This window comes from Dendrobates tinctorius, unplaced genomic scaffold (assembly GCF_039654945.1).
Source record: "Dendrobates tinctorius isolate UK_male_01 unplaced genomic scaffold, ASM3965494v1 ptg000199l, whole genome shotgun sequence".
In the NCBI taxonomy this organism is placed as follows: Eukaryota; Metazoa; Chordata; class Amphibia; order Anura; family Dendrobatidae; genus Dendrobates; species Dendrobates tinctorius.
Genome location: NW_027361866.1, coordinates 760,392 through 780,799, shown reverse-complemented (window position 1 = coordinate 780,799; position 20,408 = coordinate 760,392). Strand labels below are relative to the sequence as shown.

Here is a 20,408-nt window from a genome sequence, read left to right as displayed (position 1 = left end):
GTGATTGATCACTTACTCCAATTGTCTGAACAAACAAAGCCCAAGCCAACCAAGAGGTGGTGTAACAGACTAAGGGCTCATGCAGATGTCTGTGGGTCTCATTCCGATCATGGACAACAAGGCCCAACTGGTCGTGGGTCTCCAGAACCGAGTGTGACCGCTTCATAGAAACACATGATGCCATCATGCCCCGGTCAGGAGACCCGCGGTCAGTCTGTGCACTGCTGTCCGTGGCCAGATCTGGACTGCCGTACGCACGAGCCCTATAGTATCTAAGGATTCTCCAAAGTTATCGCTCAGCCCGAGCCACCGAGATAAATTTGCCACATTTTAGGACTATCTAGTCTAAGTTGACACTCACAAAATATTGCTGGAGATTAGCAAATCTGCCAATAAGTTATATCATCAGTAACAGTTATGATCCCAAGCATTACCAAAAAACGGGTCATTTCCCAGTTGCTTTCGGAGGCATTCCACCACAGGGTGTCCAAATGTGATGTTAGGAACAAAATGCCTGAAATGAGAGGAAAAACAAATCAGACAATGAAGACACATGATGGCAATAGGGAAACCAGGGACGATAGCACAGAGCAGTACAGACGAGGGACTAACCGCAGCAAATATATTTATCTCACTTATATAGCGCCATTAATTCCACAGCGCTTTACAGACATCATCATCATCATCATCATCATCACTGTCCCCATTGGGGCTCACAATCTAGATTCCTCATCAGTATGTCTTTGGAGAGTGGGAGGAAACTGGAGAACACCCACTCAAACACGGGGAGAACATAAACTCCTTGCAGATGTTGTCCTTGGTGGGATTTGAACCCAGGACCCCAGCGCAGCAAGGCTACAGTGCTAATCACTGAGCCACCGTGCTGCCAAAATGAGCTAGTTTTTGGTTGTGGCCAGAATAGTCACCAGTAGGAAAATTCATTCTCTGAATTATAGGAATAACCTCAGTGTTAGCCATCTGTAATACAGAGTAACCAGTCCCGGCCCACACTGCCGCTGCTCTGAGGGGCTGGAGCAGAGTGCTGAGAGTCACAAAGATGACAAATGTGCACACAAATGGGGCTGAAAATGCCCAATATGCATAAATTGTGCTCTGGAGATCGTGTACAAAAATATTGACCCCATAGACACAGGGGCAGGGATGTAGCGAGGAGGAAGGCCGAACATGGGCAGGGGTGTAGCGGGGGGAGCGTACACAGGGGCAGTCATGTATCGTGAGCTGGGGGCCGCACAGAGGCGGTAAGGTAGCGTGAGGGGAGGGCGTACAGGAGCGGTAATGTAACGTGAGGTAGGGGAGCCGCACAGGGGCGGTAAGGTAGCGTGAGGGTGGAGCGTACAGGAGCGGTAAGGTAGCGTGAGGTGGGGGAGCCGCACAGGGGCGGTAATGTAGCGAGAGAGTGGGGGGGCCGCACAGGGGCGGTAATGTAGCGAGAGAGTGGGGGGGCCGCACAGGGGCGGTAAGGTAGCGTGAGGTGGGGGGGCCGCACAGGAGCGGTAAGGTAGCGTGAGGTGGGGGGGCCGCACAGGAGCGGTAAGGTAGCGTGAGGTGGGGGGGCCGCACAGGAGCGGTAAGGTAGCGTGAGGGGAGGGCGCACAGGAGCGGTAAGGTAGCGTGAGGGGAGGGCGCACAGGAGCGGTAAGGTAGCGTGAGGGGAGGGCGCACAGGAGCGGTAAGGTAGCGTGAGGGTGGGGTTCGCACAGGAGCGGTAAGGTAGCGTGAGGGTGGGGTTCGCACAGGAGCGGTAAGGTAGAGTGAGGGTGGGGTTCGCACAGGAGCGGTAAGGTAGCGTGAGGGTGGGGTTCGCACAGGAGCGGTAAGGTAGCGTGAGGGTGGGGTTCGCACAGGAGCGGTAAGGTAGCGTGAGGGTGGGGTTCGCACAGGAGCGGTAAGGTAGCGTGAGGGTGGGGTTCGCACAGGAGCGGTAAGGTAGCGTGAGGGTGGGGTTCGCACAGGAGCGGTAAGGTAGCGTGAGGGTGGGGTTCGCACAGGAGCGGTAAGGTAGCGTGAGGGTGGGGTTCGCACAGGAGCGGTAAGGTAGCGTGAGGGTGGGGTTCGCACAGGAGCGGTAAGGTAGCGTGAGGGTGGGGTTCGCACAGGAGCGGTAAGGTAGCGTGAGGGGAGGGCGTACAGGAGCGGTAAGGTAGATCCGCCGATCCGCTAACCCCCGTTTCTGACAGTCCGCCTGCGGATCCGTTTTCCGCTATTTTGGCGGATTTTAACTGACAGAAAAAACTGAAGTGTGAAACAGGCCTTAGTTACCCGCAGTGTACCTTTGATACCAGCGTGCTGGTGCAGGGAGCTGGTAACCAAGGTAAACAGCGGTAATGTAGCATGAGGGGGGAGGGCCGCACAAGGCGGTAATGTAGCCAGAGAGTGGGGGGGGCACACAGATGCGGTAATGTAGAATGAGGGGAGGGCGTACAGGAGCGGTAATGTAGCGTGAGGCAAGGGCGCACAGGAGCGGTAATGTAGCGTGAGGGGAGGGCGTACAGGAGCGATAATATAGTAAGGCGCAAAGGAGCGGTAATGTAGCGTGAGGAGAGGGCGCACAGGCGCGGTAATGTAGCGTAAGGAGAGGGCGCACAGGCGCGGTAATGTAGCGTAAGGAGAGGGCGCACAGGAGCGGTAATGTAGCGTAAGGAGAGGGCGCACAGGAGCGGTAATGTAGCGTGAGGGGAGGGCGCACAGGAGCGGTAATGTAGCGTGAGGGGGGAGGGCCGCACAGGAGCGGTAATGTAGCGTGAGGCGAGGGCGCACAGGAGCGGTAATGTAGCGTGAGGCGAGGGCGCACAGGAGCGGTAATGTAGCGTGAGGCGAGGGCGCACAGGAGCGGTAATGTAGCGTGAGGCGAGGGCGCACAGGAGCGGTAATGTAGCGTGAGGCGAGGGCGCACAGGAGCGGTAATGTAGCGTGAGGCGAGGGCGCACAGGAGCGGTAATGTAGCGTGAGGCGAGGGCGCACAGGAGCGGTAATGTAGCGTGAGGCGAGGGCGCACAGGAGCGGTAATGTAGCGTGAGGCGAGGGCGCACAGGAGCGGTAATGTAGCGTGAGGCGAGGGCGCACAGGAGCGGTAATGTAGCGTGAGGCGAGGGCGCACAGGAGCGGTAATGTAGCGTGAGGCGAGGGCGCACAGGAGCGGTAATGTAGCGTGAGGCGAGGGCGCACAGGAGCGGTAATGTAGCGTGAGGCGAGGGCGCACAGGAGCGGTAATGTAGCGTGAGGCGAGGGCGCACAGGAGCGGTAATGTAGCGTGAGGCGAGGGCGCACAGGAGCGGTAATGTAGCGTGAGGCGAGGGCGCACAGGAGCGGTAATGTAGCGTGAGGCGAGGGCGCACAGGAGCGGTAATGTAGCGTGAGGCGAGGGCGCACAGGAGCGGTAATGTAGCGTGAGGCGAGGGCGCACAGGAGCGGTAATGTAGCGTGAGGCGAGGGCGCACAGGAGCGGTAATGTAGCGTGAGGCGAGGGCGCACAGGAGCGGTAATGTAGCGTGAGGCGAGGGCGCACAGGAGCGGTAATGTAGCGTGAGGCGAGGGCGCACAGGAGCGGTAATGTAGCGTGAGGCGAGGGCGCACAGGAGCGGTAATGTAGCGTGAGGCGAGGGCGCACAGGAGCGGTAATGTAGCGTGAGGCGAGGGCGCACAGGAGCGGTAATGTAGCGTGAGGCGAGGGCGCACAGGAGCGGTAATGTAGCGTGAGGCGAGGGCGCACAGGAGCGGTAATGTAGCGTGAGGCGAGGGCGCACAGGAGCGGTAATGTAGCGTGAGGCGAGGGCGCACAGGAGCGGTAATGTAGCGTGAGGCGAGGGCGCACAGGAGCGGTAATGTAGCGTGAGGCGAGGGCGCACAGGAGCGGTAATGTAGCGTGAGGCGAGGGCGCACAGGAGCGGTAATGTAGCGTGAGGCGAGGGCGCACAGGAGCGGTAATGTAGCGTGAGGCGAGGGCGCACAGGAGCGGTAATGTAGCGTGAGGCGAGGGCGCACAGGAGCGGTAATGTAGCGTGAGGCGAGGGCGCACAGGAGCGGTAATGTAGCGTGAGGCGAGGGCGCACAGGAGCGGTAATGTAGCGTGAGGCGAGGGCGCACAGGAGCGGTAATGTAGCGTGAGGCGAGGGCGCACAGGAGCGGTAATGTAGCGTGAGGCGAGGGCGCACAGGAGCGGTAATGTAGCGTGAGGCGAGGGCGCACAGGAGCGGTAATGTAGCGTGAGGCGAGGGCGCACAGGAGCGGTAATGTAGCGTGAGGCGAGGGCGCACAGGAGCGGTAATGTAGCGTGAGGCGAGGGCGCACAGGAGCGGTAATGTAGCGTGAGGCGAGGGCGCACAGGAGCGGTAATGTAGCGTGAGGCGAGGGCGCACAGGAGCGGTAATGTAGCGTGAGGCGAGGGCGCACAGGAGCGGTAATGTAGCGTGAGGCGAGGGCGCACAGGAGCGGTAATGTAGCGTGAGGCGAGGGCGCACAGGAGCGGTAATGTAGCGAGGGTGGGGGGCGCACAGGAGCGGTAATGTAGCGAGGGTGGGGGGCGCACAGGAGCGGTAATGTAGCGTGAGGGTGGGGGGCGCACAGGAGCGGTAATGTAGCGTGAGGGTGGGGGACGCACAGGAGCGGTAATGTAGCGTGAGGGTGGGGGGCACACAGGAGCGGTAATGTAGTGTGAGGGTGGGGGGCACACAGGAGCGGTAATGTAGCGAGAGGTTGGGGAGTTGCACAGGGGCGGTCACCCTGGGTGCAAAACGTCAAAAGAAAAAACACTTTTGTGCCCCTGATAAGTGATGTCACAAGTGCCGCAGATCCCAGGTAGTCCAGACCTTAGGTGCCACCTATCTCCAGGTAAGCAGTGCTTAAAGACTATCCCAATCAGCATGGTACACATCGGGAGGCAATGACTATCACTATTAGTGGGGGCACAATACTTGTCTGACAACCCACGTTCCTCCACTGCACAATGGCCGGTCTCCCTCCAACTCGAAAAGAAAGAAGCCAAAGACACATGTAACAAGTGTAAGGCCCCCAGCGATCCCGACAACGATATGAACTTGTCAGGATCGCTGGTGTCACTACATGATCGCTGGTGAGCTGCCAAACAGGCAGATCTCAGCAGCGATCAGGACCAGCGACGACGCGAGTAACAAGCGCGCGCGTCGCTAAGGTCTGTTTCACACTTCCGTTTGTGACCATCAGTCAAGATCCGCCGATTTGAAAAAAAAAAAAAAAAACCCGGATCTGTTTTTTTCCTCAGACTTGCATTATCGGCGGATTGGTCGTCCGTTCGATCCGCTTTTGTAAAGATCCGCCAAGAGTTTGGCGTCCGCTCAGCGGACCGGACGGAGCACGTAACTTTTTTTGCTGTCCGGATCCGCTATTTCCTGATTTAACCCGCATTTCTGTCTGCCTGCTGGAGTAAAAAAAAAAAAAATCTCAATCTCTCTCCCCTTTCCCCCAGGCGCAGTTCCTTTAAATTTTTACCTTCGGCGGATCTGTACATCCGCCGATCCGCTAACCCCCGTTTCTGACAGTCCGCCTGCGGATCCGTTTTCCGCTATTTTGGCGGATTTTAACTGACAGAAAAAACTGAAGTGTGAAACAGGCCTTAGTTACCTGCAGTGTACCTTTGATACCAGCGTGCTGGTGCAGGGAGCTGGTAACCAAGGTAAACAGCGGGTTTCTAAGCACTGTGCGGCGCTAAGGCCTGTTTCACACTTCCGTTTTTGACCATCAGTCAAAATCCGCCGTTTTTTTTGAAAAACGGATCCGCCATTTTTTTTGGCGGATCCGTTTTTTCCCCCCATTGAGTTGCATTCCCGGCGGATCTTGACGGATGGCCATCCGTTGGATCCGTTTTTTTTGCGGATCCGCCAAATTTTTTCGTCCGCCGACATGACTGGACGGACCATGCAACGTTTTTTTTGCTGCAGGATCCGCATTTTACATTGCGCATGCCCAGAGGAAGGAAGTCAGCCGGGAATCATAGAATCATAGAATCGTAGAGTTGGAAGGGACCTCCTGGGCCATCTGGTCCAACCCCCTGCTCAAAGCAGGATTCGCTAAATCATCCCAGTCAGATGTCTGTCCAGCCTCTGTTTGAAGACTTCCATTGAAGGAGAACTCACCACTTCTCGTGGCAGCCTGTTCCACTCATTGATCACTCTAACTGTCAAAAAGTTTTTTCTAATATCTAATCTGTGTCTCCTCCCATTCAGTTTCATCCCATTGCTTCTAGTCTTTCCTTGTGCAAATGAGAATAAAGTTGATCCTTCTACAATGTGACAGCCCTTTAGATATTTGTAGACAGCAATTAAGTCTCCTCTCAGTCTTCTCTTTTGCAAACTAAACATTCCCAAATCCTGCAACCTTTCCTCATAAGACAGGGTTTGCAGACCGGTCACCATTCTGGTCGCTCTTTTCTGAACTTGCTCCAGTTTGTTGATGTCTTTTTTAAAATGTGGTGCCCAAAACTGGACACAATATTCCAGATGAGGTCTGACCAAAGAGGAGTAGAGGGAAATAATGACTTCACGTGATCTAGACTGTATGCTTCTGTTAATACATCCTAGAACTGCATTTGCCTTTTTTGCCTTTGCTAGGAGCGTACGCAACAGAGCAAAGCTAAGTGGTGTTTCCCCTGTTTTGTCATCTTTCCTCAAGTGTGTCTTAGTGCAGTGGTGGGATTAGTTTCCGCACCGACCAATTCACTAGTGAGGGTTTAGGTCAGGGTGAGCTACGGTTTTTAGGTTCCTGTTGCGCGCCCGGTGCGGAACCGGCATAGGGAACGTTAGGAGTGCAGGGACACTGGCTCAGGGGAGCTCAGGAGGTCTCCACTTCCCTATCGCAGAGCCCACCATTGTTAATGTTTCCCACGTTTCCCTTATTGTTTAAATTCGCCTTACTGGAGGCGGGGTTTCCAGACTTGTATATACGTGTAATGTCTAAATTCGCCAGTTGAAGGTGGTGTATCCAGCTGCACGTGTTTATTATTTAAATTCGCCCCACTGGAGGCGGCGTATCCAGGGTCACGTGCGTCACATGGGTTCGCCTTGCGGTACTCGCTGCATCCAGACACGCGTGACCGTGGCAGTGCGTCACTATAAGTATAGTCTGACTTTAGGGATAGTTAAGAGTTAATGATTGGGACTAGTCCACAGTGGAAGGGGCTAGTGTAATGGAAAGAACTGGAAAAGAACTGGAAAGAATTTAACCCTGAAATCCTTTCTGGCGGATGAAAAAAATTCTCTCTCCCCTTCAGCGGTTCCTTTAAAATTCTTCATTCGGCGGATCGTCAAAAAAAAAAAAAAAAAACGGATCCGGTGGCATCCGTTCACATCAGTTAGGAACGGATCCGCTTTCCGCCTTTTTGGCGGATTTTGACAGACACAAAAAACTGAAGTGTGAAACAGGCCTTAGAATCCCACTGTTTACCTTGGCTACAAGCTCCCTGCACCAGCATGCTGGTATCAAAGGTACACAGCGGGTAACTGACGCGCACACTTAGTAACCTGCGGTTTACCTTGGATACCAGCTCACTGGTCTCCCGCCTGTCACACGCAGCGGCGCGTGCTGGCCAGCGGGAGACCAACGATGAAAAAAATGTCCAGGGCTTTGGAGCACGATCAATGATACCCGGCGGGGGGGGGCGGTCGCTGATACCTGTCACACACAGCAATGTCGCTGGTGAGATCGCTGTTGCGTCACAAAACTTGTGACTCCGCAGCGATCTCGCTGTATGTGACGGGGGCTTAAGTGTGCCCCTCAGAGGGCGGAGGAGGCACAGGGGGCACACACTGCTCCTGGAGGTCAGGTTTCTTCTCATGGAGACCACCAGATGGCGGTAGCCACTCTATAAAGGCAATGTGACCCCATAACCCCGACTCCCGGAGCACTGTGGCGAGCCTGGCACCGGGCTGAACAGTGAGCGGGCGGGCTCCTTCCTCCTGCAGGGGCCCTAGAGAGCAGGCACCACCAGGTTATTTCAGGACAACCACATGCTGAACAAGAAACCGCAGCCACAGCTGTGCAGACATTGCGCTCAGCCCTGGAGGTCACAGCCGGGAGCTGGAGACTGGCTGCACACCCAGATGTGCATCATGCATGTGCTCCATAGATCGCACGTGTAGTCTCCGGCCACAGATCTTGTCGGATGTACTTCCTACGATCGATCCTTAGGACAGTGGAACAACTGACAGATCCAGCATGTCCGCCACAGTCCCGAGCACCGACCCTAAGCCGCTTACCCGTCCATGACATCCAGATGCAGGTAGTCGGCCCCACACTGCAGCATGCGCTCACACTCCGCGGCCAGGCGCGACAGGTCGCTGTTCAGAATGGACGGACCGATCTTACAGCCAGACGACATGATGACAAACTGGCTACTACCGCAAGAGCGACCCCACGTGCTCCCTGCGGCCGCAAGAGACTGTGGGAGCTGAAGTTCTCTATCCCTCGTCTTGTGTATTAAGCGGGAGGCTGAGAACTACATTTCCCATGATGCCACATTCTGTCTACGTCACTAATAGGAATGGCAGCTCACATGAAAAGTACATAAAGAGAAATGAATGGGGGCCATGAGTTCCGCACACCGGGGGTCCCACGTGACGGGGTGGAGGACGGTACCCTCATGGTTTCACACTAGGGTTAGGAACCAATATCAGATCTTCACAGCTGAACCTAGTCCTTCAGTCAGGGTCTCACTGGGTGGGATTGATTCCAGGGGCCCACCCTACTGCTACTCTACATGGAAAATTGGATGTTCATCTATGTGGGAATATCAGCATTGCTGTATATATAACAAATCCTGGTCTAGGAACAGGCTGCTGGTCACAGGGGTCTTCAGCACACCCCTGGCTGTCCCAGATTGATAGCGTTATTTAGCAGGTTAACGGCTGCCGGTGAAGCTCCACCCACGGCTGTTAGAGGCAGATGATGACTGATTATCATAGCCATCATCTGCCCCCCAAGTCTGCAAGGTGATAAGAGAAGGGCTAGGAGCACCCTGGGGTCAGGAGGTAGGGCCCATGAATGGGGGGAAAAATGGCCCCAGCTCTTACACAGCTCACAAGTGACAAGATGTCACCACATCATCTTGCCCCTTGTTAAAAGGGAACCTGTCAGCAGGATTGTGCACAGTAACCTACAGACACTGTCAGGTCGGCGCCGTTATACTGATTACAATGATACCTTGGGTGATGAAATCAGTCTTGTGGTTGTTGTGTAATCTTTACTTTCAGTTTTGAGCTAGTGATATGCTCATGTCTTGGGACGGCCTGTGGGGGTCCTCAGGTGGTGCTCTGACTAAAGGGCATGTCACACTAAGAGATATCGCTAGCAATATCACTATAACTAGTGACGTTATAGCGATATTGCTAGCGATATCTCTGTGTCTGATACTTACCTCCGACCGGCTCCCCCGCTGGTTATCGCTGATCGCGTGAGAACGTTCAGGACTGTTTCTCGTCGTCAGCTTCCTGTGGCGCTTCCTGCTGTGAGGACGAGCGACGCGTGGAGCCGGGCGGGAGGACGCAGGATCGCCTGGTGTGACAGGTAAGTAGCGACCCCCGACCCCTGCGATGTCGCTGGTGAGATATGCCTATGTGGCAGCTTACTAGCGACCACTTAGCGATTCACCAGCGATCCTGACCGCGTCATATCGCTGGTCGGGATCGCTGGTACATCGCTAAGTGTGACAGTACCTTAAGTATTCATAATGCAGACTGCTGACTGGTCGTTGATCCCTCACTTACCTGCCCCCTAGTTTACAAAATGAATATAATATGTAATGAAAAAAAAAAATTGCATTCAGCAGGAAGGCGCCTGCGCTGCAGCATGATCGCATGTATAATGTGCATTAAATTATTTTGTTTAGTGATATACAGTTATTCCAAAAAAATAAACATTTCTGTCTCAAAATAGTGCCGGACACGCCGTCGCATCTTTCGGCGATCAGAAAGATGCTGCCATGCAGGCGCCGATGGCACCATTTTGCTAGAGGGAAAAAAAAAAAAATTGTGCCCACCAAGATGGTGCCGGTGGCACCTGTGCAGTACCAGCTGTTGGATCGCCAGTAGATGCTACTGCAAAGGCGCGGCCGGTGGCACCATTTTGGCACAGAATTTTTTTTTCAGAATACCTGTATATGACTAAATAAAATAATGCACATTATAGATGCAATCATGCTGCAGTGAAGGTGCCGCCAACAGCGCCCCCCCCCCCCCCCCTGCTGAATGTGATTTTTTTTTTTTCAATACATATAATAATCATTATGTAAAATATGGGGCAGGTCAGTGCGGGAATAGTCACCTGTCAGCAGTCTTCAGTATGAATACCTAATCAGAGGTAATCATCTAGTGCAACCTTTCATTTAATGGTACAATCTCTGCTCCTGCTACAATCCCTGTTTGCTGTCATCTAGTGCAATCTTTCATTTAATGGTATATAACAGTGCCTACTGAATGTTTGCTAAATTCATTTGTTGCATTGAACTCAATACTTACTGCTGTATATCCATGTTGGGGCCAGTACAGATGTTATCAGGTGTAAGGTGTTACTAGTATATGGATGTAGCCAGGCCCTGTGCCTTTGATTGTCTAACATCCCCTGGTGTGCTAGGCAATTGGTAATTTATCCCAAATCAGTTCCCACAATCCCTCTCACCTGATCCTCTACTCAGTCCTATATATTCAGATGCCTTCTAGGGGGGCACATGTGTCTCCCTGCAGCAAAAGTATCGTGAAAATGCAGTTATTACTACGGCAGTTAGTCTCGGCAGGAGTCAGGACCCCACACTACCTACCTGTCTCTTTTGGGTATGTCTGCTGAGTAAGCCCTTCTTATTACTTGAACCTAGCTTTTCTTAACCTATGTTATTTCTTCACCATGTTTACATATGCCCTCACAGTGTTTGCTCCTTTAGTCCTCACTCTCCTTCGCTATCCCCAAACCCCAGCAGCCTTTAACCAAATAATCATCTCCCCTTCCCTCCCCACCTGACCTTCTCTGCTGAACTGCTCCTCAACCTCAAATCTGTCCGAATTAAACATAAAACAAGCTGCCCACTCTCCTCCCATCTGCTCTCCCTTTCTCTGCTTCTCACTGCTGGCGACATATCTCCCAATCCTGGACCCCCACAGCTCTCACCCCCCCACTACTTCCCCTTCCTACCGCTCCCTATCTAATAAGAACTACCACAATCTTTCCAACTTAAAACCTGTGCCATTGACACCCAACCCCCTGCTCCCTCTCTCGGGTGCACTTTGGAATGCCCGCTCCATATGCAATAAGCTCCATGTGATTCATGACCTCTTTCTCTCTCACAATCTTGCCTTCCTCGGCCTCACAGAAACATGACTGACACCCTCTGATACCGCCTCCCCTGCTGCGCTGTGTTACGGAGGCCTCCACTTTACCCACACTCCTCGCCCTGGCAACAGACACGGTGGAGGAGTGGGTTTTCTCCTTTCTTCCAACTGCACCTTCAACCCAATCCCACCTCTTCCCTCCCTAATCCTCCCCTCTTTTGAAGTCCACTCTGTCCGCATCTACTCTCCCTCCAACCTCCAAGTGGCCGTCATATACCGACCTCCAGGCCCAACCGCTGCCTTCATTGACCAATTCTCTACCTGGCTTCTTCATTTTCTTTCAACTGACACCCCAGTATCATCTTTCTACCTCCTGTCGCCTCCAGCTCAAAAATATTTCCAGAATCCGTCCTTTCCTCAACCCTCAATCTACTAAAATGCTTGTTCATGCCCTCATCATCTCCCGCCTCGACTACTGCAACATCCTTTTCTGTGGTCTCCCTGCTAACACCCTCACACCTCTCCAGTCCATCCTTAAGGCCTGTTTCACGCATCCGTTTTTTGCATCCGCCAAAGTGTGAAAAAACCGATCCGTTTCCGTTTTGCCGCAAACGGATCCGTTTTTTTGATGGATCCACGGTAGCCGCTAATGGAAGTCTATGGGACAAAAAAACGGATCCTCCCAAAAAATGGCGGATCCGTTTTTAACGGAAAACGACAGATTGTGACGGATTTGAAAAAACGGAAGTGTGATCCAGGCCTAACTCTGTCGCCCGACTAATTCAGCTCTCTCCTCGCTACTCCTCTCTGCAAATCTCTTCACTGGCTCCCATTCCCTCAGCGTATCCAGTACAAATTACTAATACTGACCTACAAGGCCATCTATAACCTGTCTCCCCCATATGTCTCTGAACTAATCTCCCGATACCTTCCCTCACATAATCTCCGGTCCTCCCAAGACCTCCTTCTCTCCTCCACACTTATTCGCTCCTCACCCAACCGCCTCTAGTCCAGTCAAAATACGAAAAAAAAAAATCCTTTACCCTGAACAAATTCCAAGAAAGCGTTTTATTGTTTTTTTTGGTAGTACTACATGTAGGGAAAAACATACTAAAAGTTTACCAAGATAGGGTTACCACAAAGGGTCCAAATGTGACGTCAAAGAATATGGCCGCCAAAGCTGTAAAATGTTAAATGCGACTCGCCTTTCAGTGTCCATCATATTTCTTTTACAATTACTACTATTATATTTATTATTTAACGATTTATTTATCTTCTTTTACAGAGCTGAGAATGATGGAAAGTCAAGAAACTTGCTCCTTATGCAGCCATGAAGTAGAAGATGACCGAGAAAGAGTGGCGATTGGTGCGAAAGGAGCTGAAGGGATCAATAAAGGAAGTGGAATGTCTGAACATCAGAGGGCCTTGTGGACTCTGTCTGTGCCAGTGTCCTCTTCCTACAGTGATGCAATGCAGGTTTTCACTCGCCAGAGCTTTGTCACCAGTAAACACCACAAGGAGGCAAGAACGTCAAGGACGTGAAGAGATCGTGAAGACCTGGAAAAAATTACAGATAAACTCAAGACCTTTTCACCTTTCTCTTATGAAGTGTCTCTTCGCAACATTATCACCGGTGTCAATGCAAATGAGGATGTGAATGTCCATAACCTGTTCACCATCGGCAGAGAAATAGTGGCAACAATGGAGGGTCAATCACTGTTTTCAGTTAAGTACAAGCGGTCAATGAAAGCCAAGAGCCTGGCATCCAGTGAGGCTATTGACGTTGCTAAGGACAAAACAATAGACCCTGCTCTTTTGTTCCAAAGGTTTCTTGTGGTGTCTCAAACTGCTGATCTTTCCCTTGATGAGGTGATGGCCTATGAACTTTCACCATACCCACCATCCCTCTTTGAGGCAAAACATCTCTTATGCAAACCAAACAAAGCACAACTGATGGCTGCTATAAAAGAACAGAGTTCAGATGATGCAGTACTCAAGGATGTACCAGAAGTGGAACATTATGTTCTTGACGAAGGTTCTCTTCTCCATCGACTGAAGTGGTCAGAAGGAAAGACATATTGTTCAATCGCTGAAGACTATGCATCTTTCACAGTAAAGCACTATGGTAAGGCTACGATAGTGTTTGACGGATACATTGGAGGACCAAACACTAAGGACATTACCCATCAGCGACGGTGCAAAAAACGAACAAGTAACAAAGTGAACATTGCTGAAGGAACGAAATTTGTCGGGAAAAAGGAGGACTTCCTTTCGAATGTGGAGAACAAACAGTCTCTTATCAATCTCGTTTCACCGTGCATGAATGACAGAGGTTGCCATGTAATACATTCAGAGGGGGATGCAGATGTGGAGATTGTTAAGGCAGCAGTGTCAATGTCATCCAACAAAAGTACTAGTCTCATTGGCGAAGATACAGATCTTTTGGTGTTGTTACTTCATCACGCGTCAACCAGCGATGGCAACAAGCTTATTTCTACTCGGATAAAGGTAGTCCTGCAACAGTATACGACATTAAGGTTATGAAGTTCCTGGGAAACCATGTCTGCAGCAGTCTTCTGTTCCTTCATGCATTCACGGGTTGCAATACCACTTCCGCGGTTTTTGGAATCGGAAAAAAACTCGGTCTACACAAGGTTTTGAAGGCCGACTGGGTCTTAAATAGCTGTGCTAAAATCTTTTCCACACCTAACAAAAACAGAGCTGAGATTGAAGACGCTGGGTGTAAAGTGATGGTGGCATTGTTCGGGGGCAAACCTGGAGACAATCTGTCTGCAATGAGGTATTCTACTCTCTGCAAAAAAGTTGGTTCAGCCAGAATCTTTGTTACACCTTAACGACTGCCACCGACCACCTCTGCAACGAAGTATCATGCCCTTCGTAGTTACCTCCAAGTGATGCTTTGGATGGACAATAACTACTGAATGGGGATGGGAATTGCAGCACAACAGTCTAGTTCCAGTGATGATGGATACTTCACCCGCGCCAGATACGCTTCTGAAAATAATTCACTGCAATTGTTCTCGTGGTTGTAGTACACTTCGGTGCACTTGCAAAAGACACGGACTTACCTGTTCACGGGTATGCGGACCATGTCAAGAAGGGCATTGTGACAATATGAGTGAGGAAGCAGTGTCTGATGATGAAAATAGTGACTATTGACCTGACACGCTTATTCAGTGATGAAGTAGGTCTTAAAATGCACTGTGTATTCTATAATTTCTAGAAATGTACATGTATGTCATTGATGACGTCATGACCTCGCCTGTCCATGTAGTTAGTATAAAACTTTGTATAAAAATTGTTCTATGAAAATATATAGTATACAAAATGCAAACTCTTCTGTAACCTAAAGCTACAGCTTTGAAATAGGGAAATATTCGTTATTTTTAGTGCGATGGCTGTCATCGTCTTATGACGTCATAGTTAGGACCTTTGTGGTGATCAATTTTTGGAAAACTTTTAATATGTTGTTCCCCACATATAATAGTAATAAAAAAAGTCATAAAACGCTTTCTTGGAATTTGTTCCGGGTCAAACCGTATTTTGACTGGACTACTCCAAGACTTCTCCCGAATAGCCCCTATTCTCTGGAATTCTTTGCCCCAACAAGTCCGACTATTAACCACATTTGGATCCTTCAGATGGAACCTGAAAACCCACCTCTTCAAGAAAGTCTACAGCTTGCAATGACCCCGCTACCGCCTTCTCTCTCACCACTACCGGTGATATCACCTCAACCAACACTGAAACTGCTGCAACCCACCAACCTACTGTCTCCTTCCCCACCATCTTCTAGCATGTAAGCCCAAAAGGGCAGGGTCCTCTATCCACTCTGTATCAGTCTGTCATTGTTAGTTTGTTTACTGTAAGTGATATCTGTAATTTGTATGTAACCCCTTCTCATGTACAGCACCATGGAATCAATGGTGCTATATAAAATTAATAATAATAAATAATCAGAGCACCACATGAAGAAGACCTCCCAGAGGCCGCCCCGGGGCACGAGGAAATCCTTAACCCAAAACTGAAAATAAAGATTAAACAACAACCACAAGACGGATTTTTATCACCCGGGTATCATTGTAATCAGTGTAACGGTGCCAACCTGACACTGTCTATAGTTTAACCCCTCTTATTCACACTATTATTGGAGTTTTTTACCGCATTAACTTTCCTACATGGCTAAATAAAGTTGAAAATTTTTAAAGGATAAGGAACGTTCATTACATCTATTACGGTCTAAACAAAAAGCAAAAAACACAAATATCCTGAACTAAAAAGTAAAAGATAAACTGTAAATAATACATAAAGGTAATAAGGGTATTTAGTAAACAATTTTGATGAAAATAATGTACAAGCCATCCCGCCACGTCACGGCAACCCTTGTGGGACAGTCCCTACTCTAGTATTTAAAACATTTTCACTTACCAAGTGACGTGAATGTGAACAAGGATCGAGCGACTGACCCACTAGTAAAAGCTTAGGCCAGACAGGATGGTTTTCCCAGCTCAGAAAGAGGGCGGTCACACCCTTATATGCACAGAATGCACAATGAAATGAATAAAAAACTGGAGTCTGAACTGAGAAAGTAAATTATTGTGTATGCACAATGTAAGTGCATATTAACACATGACCATTAACCAGAGAAAACAAAAAGCAAAAAACACAAATATCCTGAACTAAAAAGTAAAAAATAAACTGCAAATAATGCATCCTGTCTGGCCTAAGCTTTTACTAGTGGTTCAGTCGCTCGATCCTTGTTCACATTCATGTCACTTGGCAAGTGAAAAGGTTTTAAATACTAGAGTAGGGACTGTCCCACAAGGGTTGCCGTGACGTGGCGGGATGGCTTGTACATTATTTTGACCAAAATTATGTTTACTAAATACCCTTATAATTATTACCTTTATGCATTATTTGCAGTTTATTTTTTACTTTTTAGTTCAGGATATTTGTGTTTTCTCTGGTTAATGGTCATGTTTTAATATGCACTTACATTGTGCATACACATTAACTTACTGTCTCAGTTCAGACTCCAGTTTATCTATTACTGTCTGTAGGTCACTGTGCACAATCCAGCTGACAGGTTCACTTTAAATATTACGGTTATTGCTTCTGTATTCTGTGAGGTGAGAAGGAGGGTGGGAAAGAGCGGCATTCCCTTCAGTGCACTGTCTCCTTCCCATGCTGTGCTATCCTTATACAGGTGTCAGTCTGACTTCATTTACTAAGAGAGCTGTGACTGATGCTGACACCTCTGTAGAAGAGGAATCCTGACACCTCTCCTGGCTGCTGCTGAGGTGTCAGTCCCACTTCATTTACTAGCCATACCAAGTCAGGGAAAGGAGACCGTGCACTGATGTGGATGTGCCTCAGCTGATCAGTGCACTGCTAAAGTCAGGTGACAACTCTCCTCACTGCTGCGAAGGTGTCAGTCTGACTTAATTTATTAGCAACATCACAGAAGCACTTGGTATGGCTAGTTAATGAAGTCGGACTGACACCTCAGCAGCAGTCAGGAGAGGTGTCAGCATTGCTCTCCTACAGAGGTGTCAGTTGTTTCATTGTGTTATCAGGGCAGGGAAAGGAGACAGTGCACTAATCAGTGCATCCCTATGTGTGAGCTGGTTGGGGCGGTGGGAGGGGCCCACCTGGGGATTCACCGATTTCCTGGTAGGTCAGTCCAAACCTGCCTCCAATGTGTTCATATAGTCCAGGGGTTGAGGTCAAGCTTATACAGTGGGGCAAAAAAGTATTTAGTCAGTCAGCAATAGTGCAAGTTCCACCACTTAAAAAGATGAAAGGCGTCTGTAATTTACATCATAGGTAGACCTCAACTATGGGAGACAAACTGAGAAAAAAAAATCCAGAAAATCACATTGTCTGTTTTTTTTTCATTTTATTTGCATATTATGGTGGAAAATAAGTATTTGGTCAGAAACAAGCAATCAAGATTTCTGGCTCTCACAGACCTGTAACTTCTTCTTTAAGAGTCTCCTCTTTCCTGCACTCATTACCTGTAGTAATGGCACCTGTTTAAACTTGTTATCAGTATAAAAAGACACCTGTGCACACCCTCAAACAGTCTGACTCCAAACTCCACTATGGTGAAGACCAAAGAGCTGTCAAAGGACACCAGAAACAAAATTGTAGCCCTGCACCAGGCTGGGAAGACTGAATCTGCAATAGCCAACCAGCTTGGAGTGAAGAAATCAACTGTGGGAGCAATAATTAGAAAATGGAAGACATACAAGACCACTGAAAATCTCCCTCGATCTGGTGCTCCACGCAAAATCCCACCCTGTGGGGTCAGAATGATCACAAGAACGGTGAGCAAAAATCCCAGAACCACGCGGGGGGACCTAGTGAATGAACTGCAGAGAGCTGGGACCAATGTAACAAGGCCTACCATAAGTAACACACTACGCCACCATGGACTCAGATCCTGCAGTGCCAGACGTGTCCCACTGCTTAAGCCTGTACATGTCCGGGCCCGTCTGAAGTTTGCTAGAGAGCATTTGGATGATCCAGAGGAGTTTTGGGAGAATGTCCTATGGTCTGATGAAACCAAACTGGAACGGTTTGGTAGAAACACAACTTGTCGTGTTTGGAGGAAAAAGAATACTGAGTTGCATCCATCAAACACCATACCTACTGTAAAGCATGGTGGTGGAAACATCATGCTTTGGGGCTGTTTCTCTGCAAAGGGGCCAGCATGACTGATCCGGGTACATGAAAGAATGAATGGGGCCATGTATCGTGAGATTTTGAGTGCAAACCTCCTTCCATCAGCAAGGGCATTGAAGATGAAACGTGGCTGGGTCTTTCAACATGACAATGATCCAAAGCACACCGCCAGGGCAACGAAGGAGTGGCTTCGTAAGAAGCATTTCAAGGTCCTAGAGTGGCCTAGCCAGTCTCCAGATCTCAACCCTATAGAAAACCTTTGGAGGGAGTTGAAAGTCCGTGTTGCCAAGCGAAAAGCCAAAAACATCACTGCTCTAGAGGAGATCTGCATGGAGGAATGGCCCAACATACCAACAACAGTGTGTGGCAACCTTGTGAAGACTTACAGAAAACGTTTGACCTCTGTCATTGCCAACAAAGGATATATCACAAAGTATTGAGATGAAATTTTGTTTCTGACCAAATACTTATTTTCCACCTTAATATGAAAATAAAATGAAAAAAAAAACAGACAATGTGATTTTCTGGATTTTTTTTTCTCAGTTTGTCTCCCATAGTTGAGGTCTACCTATGATGTAAATTACAGACGCCTCTCATCTTTTTAAGTGGTGGAACTTGCACTATTGGTGACTGACTAAATACTTTTTTGCCCCACTGTACATACAGTATAGCCATATTACAGCCATACAATAGGGTCAAGATATAGCCTTTATTTTTTTTTACGTTTTTCAGCATTAAAAATACCGTTGTGGCCAAAAGTATTGACACCCCTGCAATTCTGTCAGATAATACTCAGTTTCTTCCTGAAAATGATTGCAAACACAAATTCTTTGGTATTATTATCTTCATTTAATTTGTCTTAAATGAAAAAACACAAAAAGAATTGTCCTAAAGCCAAATTGGATATAATTCCACACCAAACATTAAAAAGAGGGTGAACAAAAGTATTGGCACTGTTCGAAAAATCATGTGATGCTTCTCTAATTTGTGTAATTAACAGCACCTGTAACTTACCTGTGGCACCTAACAGATGTTGGCAATAACTAAATCACACTTGCAGCCAGTTGACATGGATTAAAGTTGACTCAACCTCTGTCTTGTGTCCTTGTGTGTACCACATTGAGCATGGAGAAAAGAAAGAAGACCAAAGAACTGTCTGAGGACTTGAGAAACCAAATTTTGAGGAAGCATGAGCAATCTCAAGGCTACAAGTCCATCTCCAAAGACCAGAATGTTCCTGAGTCTACCGTGCGCAGTGTCATCAAGAAGTTTAAAGCCCATGGCACTGTGGCTAACCTCCCTAGATGTGGACGGAAAAGAAAAATTGACAAGAGATTTCAATGCAAGATTGTGCGGATGTTGGATAAAGAACCTTGACTAACATCCAAACAAGTTCAAGCTGCCCTGCAGTCCGAGGGTACAACAGTGTCAACCCGTACTATCCGTCGGCGTCTGAATGAAAAGGGACTGTATGGTAGGAGACCCAGGAAGACCCCACTTCTTACCCCGAGACATAAAAAAGCCAGGCTGGAGTTTGCCAAAACTTACCTGAAAAAGCCTAAAATGTTTTGGAAGAATGTTCTCTGGTCAGATGAGACAAAAGTAGAGCTTTTTGGGAAAAGGCATCAACAGAGTTTACAGGAGAAAAAAAGGCATTCAAAGAAAAGAATACGGTCCCTACAGTCAAACATGGCGGAGGTTACCTGATGTTTTGGGGTTGCTTTGCTGCCTCTGGTACTGGACTGCTTGACCGTGTGCATGGCATTATGAAGTCTGAAGACTACCAACAAATTTTGCAGCATAATGTAGGGCCCAGTGTGAGAAAGCTGGGTCTCCCTCAGAGGTCATGGGTCTTCCGGCAGGACAATGACCCAAAACACACTTCAAAAAGAACTAGAAAATGGTTTGAGAGAAAGCACTGGAGACTTCTAAGGTGGCCAGCAATGAGTCCAGACCTGAATCCCATAGAACACCTGTGGAGAGATCTAAAAATGGCAGTTTCGAGAAGGCACCCTTTAAATATCAGGGACCTGGAACAGTTTGCCAAAGAAGAATGGTCTAAAATTCCAGCAGAGCATTGTAAGAAACTCACTGATGGTTACCGGAAGCGGTTGGTCGCAGTTATTTTGGCTAAAGGTTGTGCAACCAAGTATTAGGCTGAGGGTGCCAATACTTTTGTCTGGTCCATTTTTGGAGTTTTGTGTGAAATGATCACTTTTTTGCTTCATTCTCTTTTGTGTTTTTTCATTTAAGACAAATTAAATGAAGATAATAATACCAAAGAATTTGTGATTGCAATCATTTTCAGGAAGAAACTGAGTATTATCTGACAGAATTGCAGGGGTGTCAATACTTTTGGCCACAACTGTATATATAATTTGCGTTTTCACATCG

The 20,408-nt window shown here is 48.8% G+C and overlaps 1 protein-coding gene across 2 annotated transcripts in view; it reads right to left on the bottom strand.

The window, feature by feature from the left end:
* The window catches only part of RPE (ribulose-5-phosphate-3-epimerase), a 55,921-nt gene extending 47,476 nt beyond the window's left edge, over window positions 1-8,445 (bottom strand). The window contains exons 1-2 of one of the 2 annotated variants that reach the window (XM_073553198.1): window positions 8,247-8,445; window positions 435-514 (exon numbers count right to left, since the gene is read on the bottom strand). In XM_073553198.1, coding sequence (XP_073409299.1) covers window positions 435-514; window positions 8,247-8,368 — 202 coding nt within the window. In that variant the 5' untranslated portion in view covers window positions 8,369-8,445. Of the gene's footprint in view, window positions 1-434; window positions 521-8,246 lie in introns of those variants that run through there. The other variant, XM_073553199.1, reaches the window with a different exon arrangement.
* Between the last annotated feature and the right edge of the window lie 11,963 nt (window positions 8,446-20,408).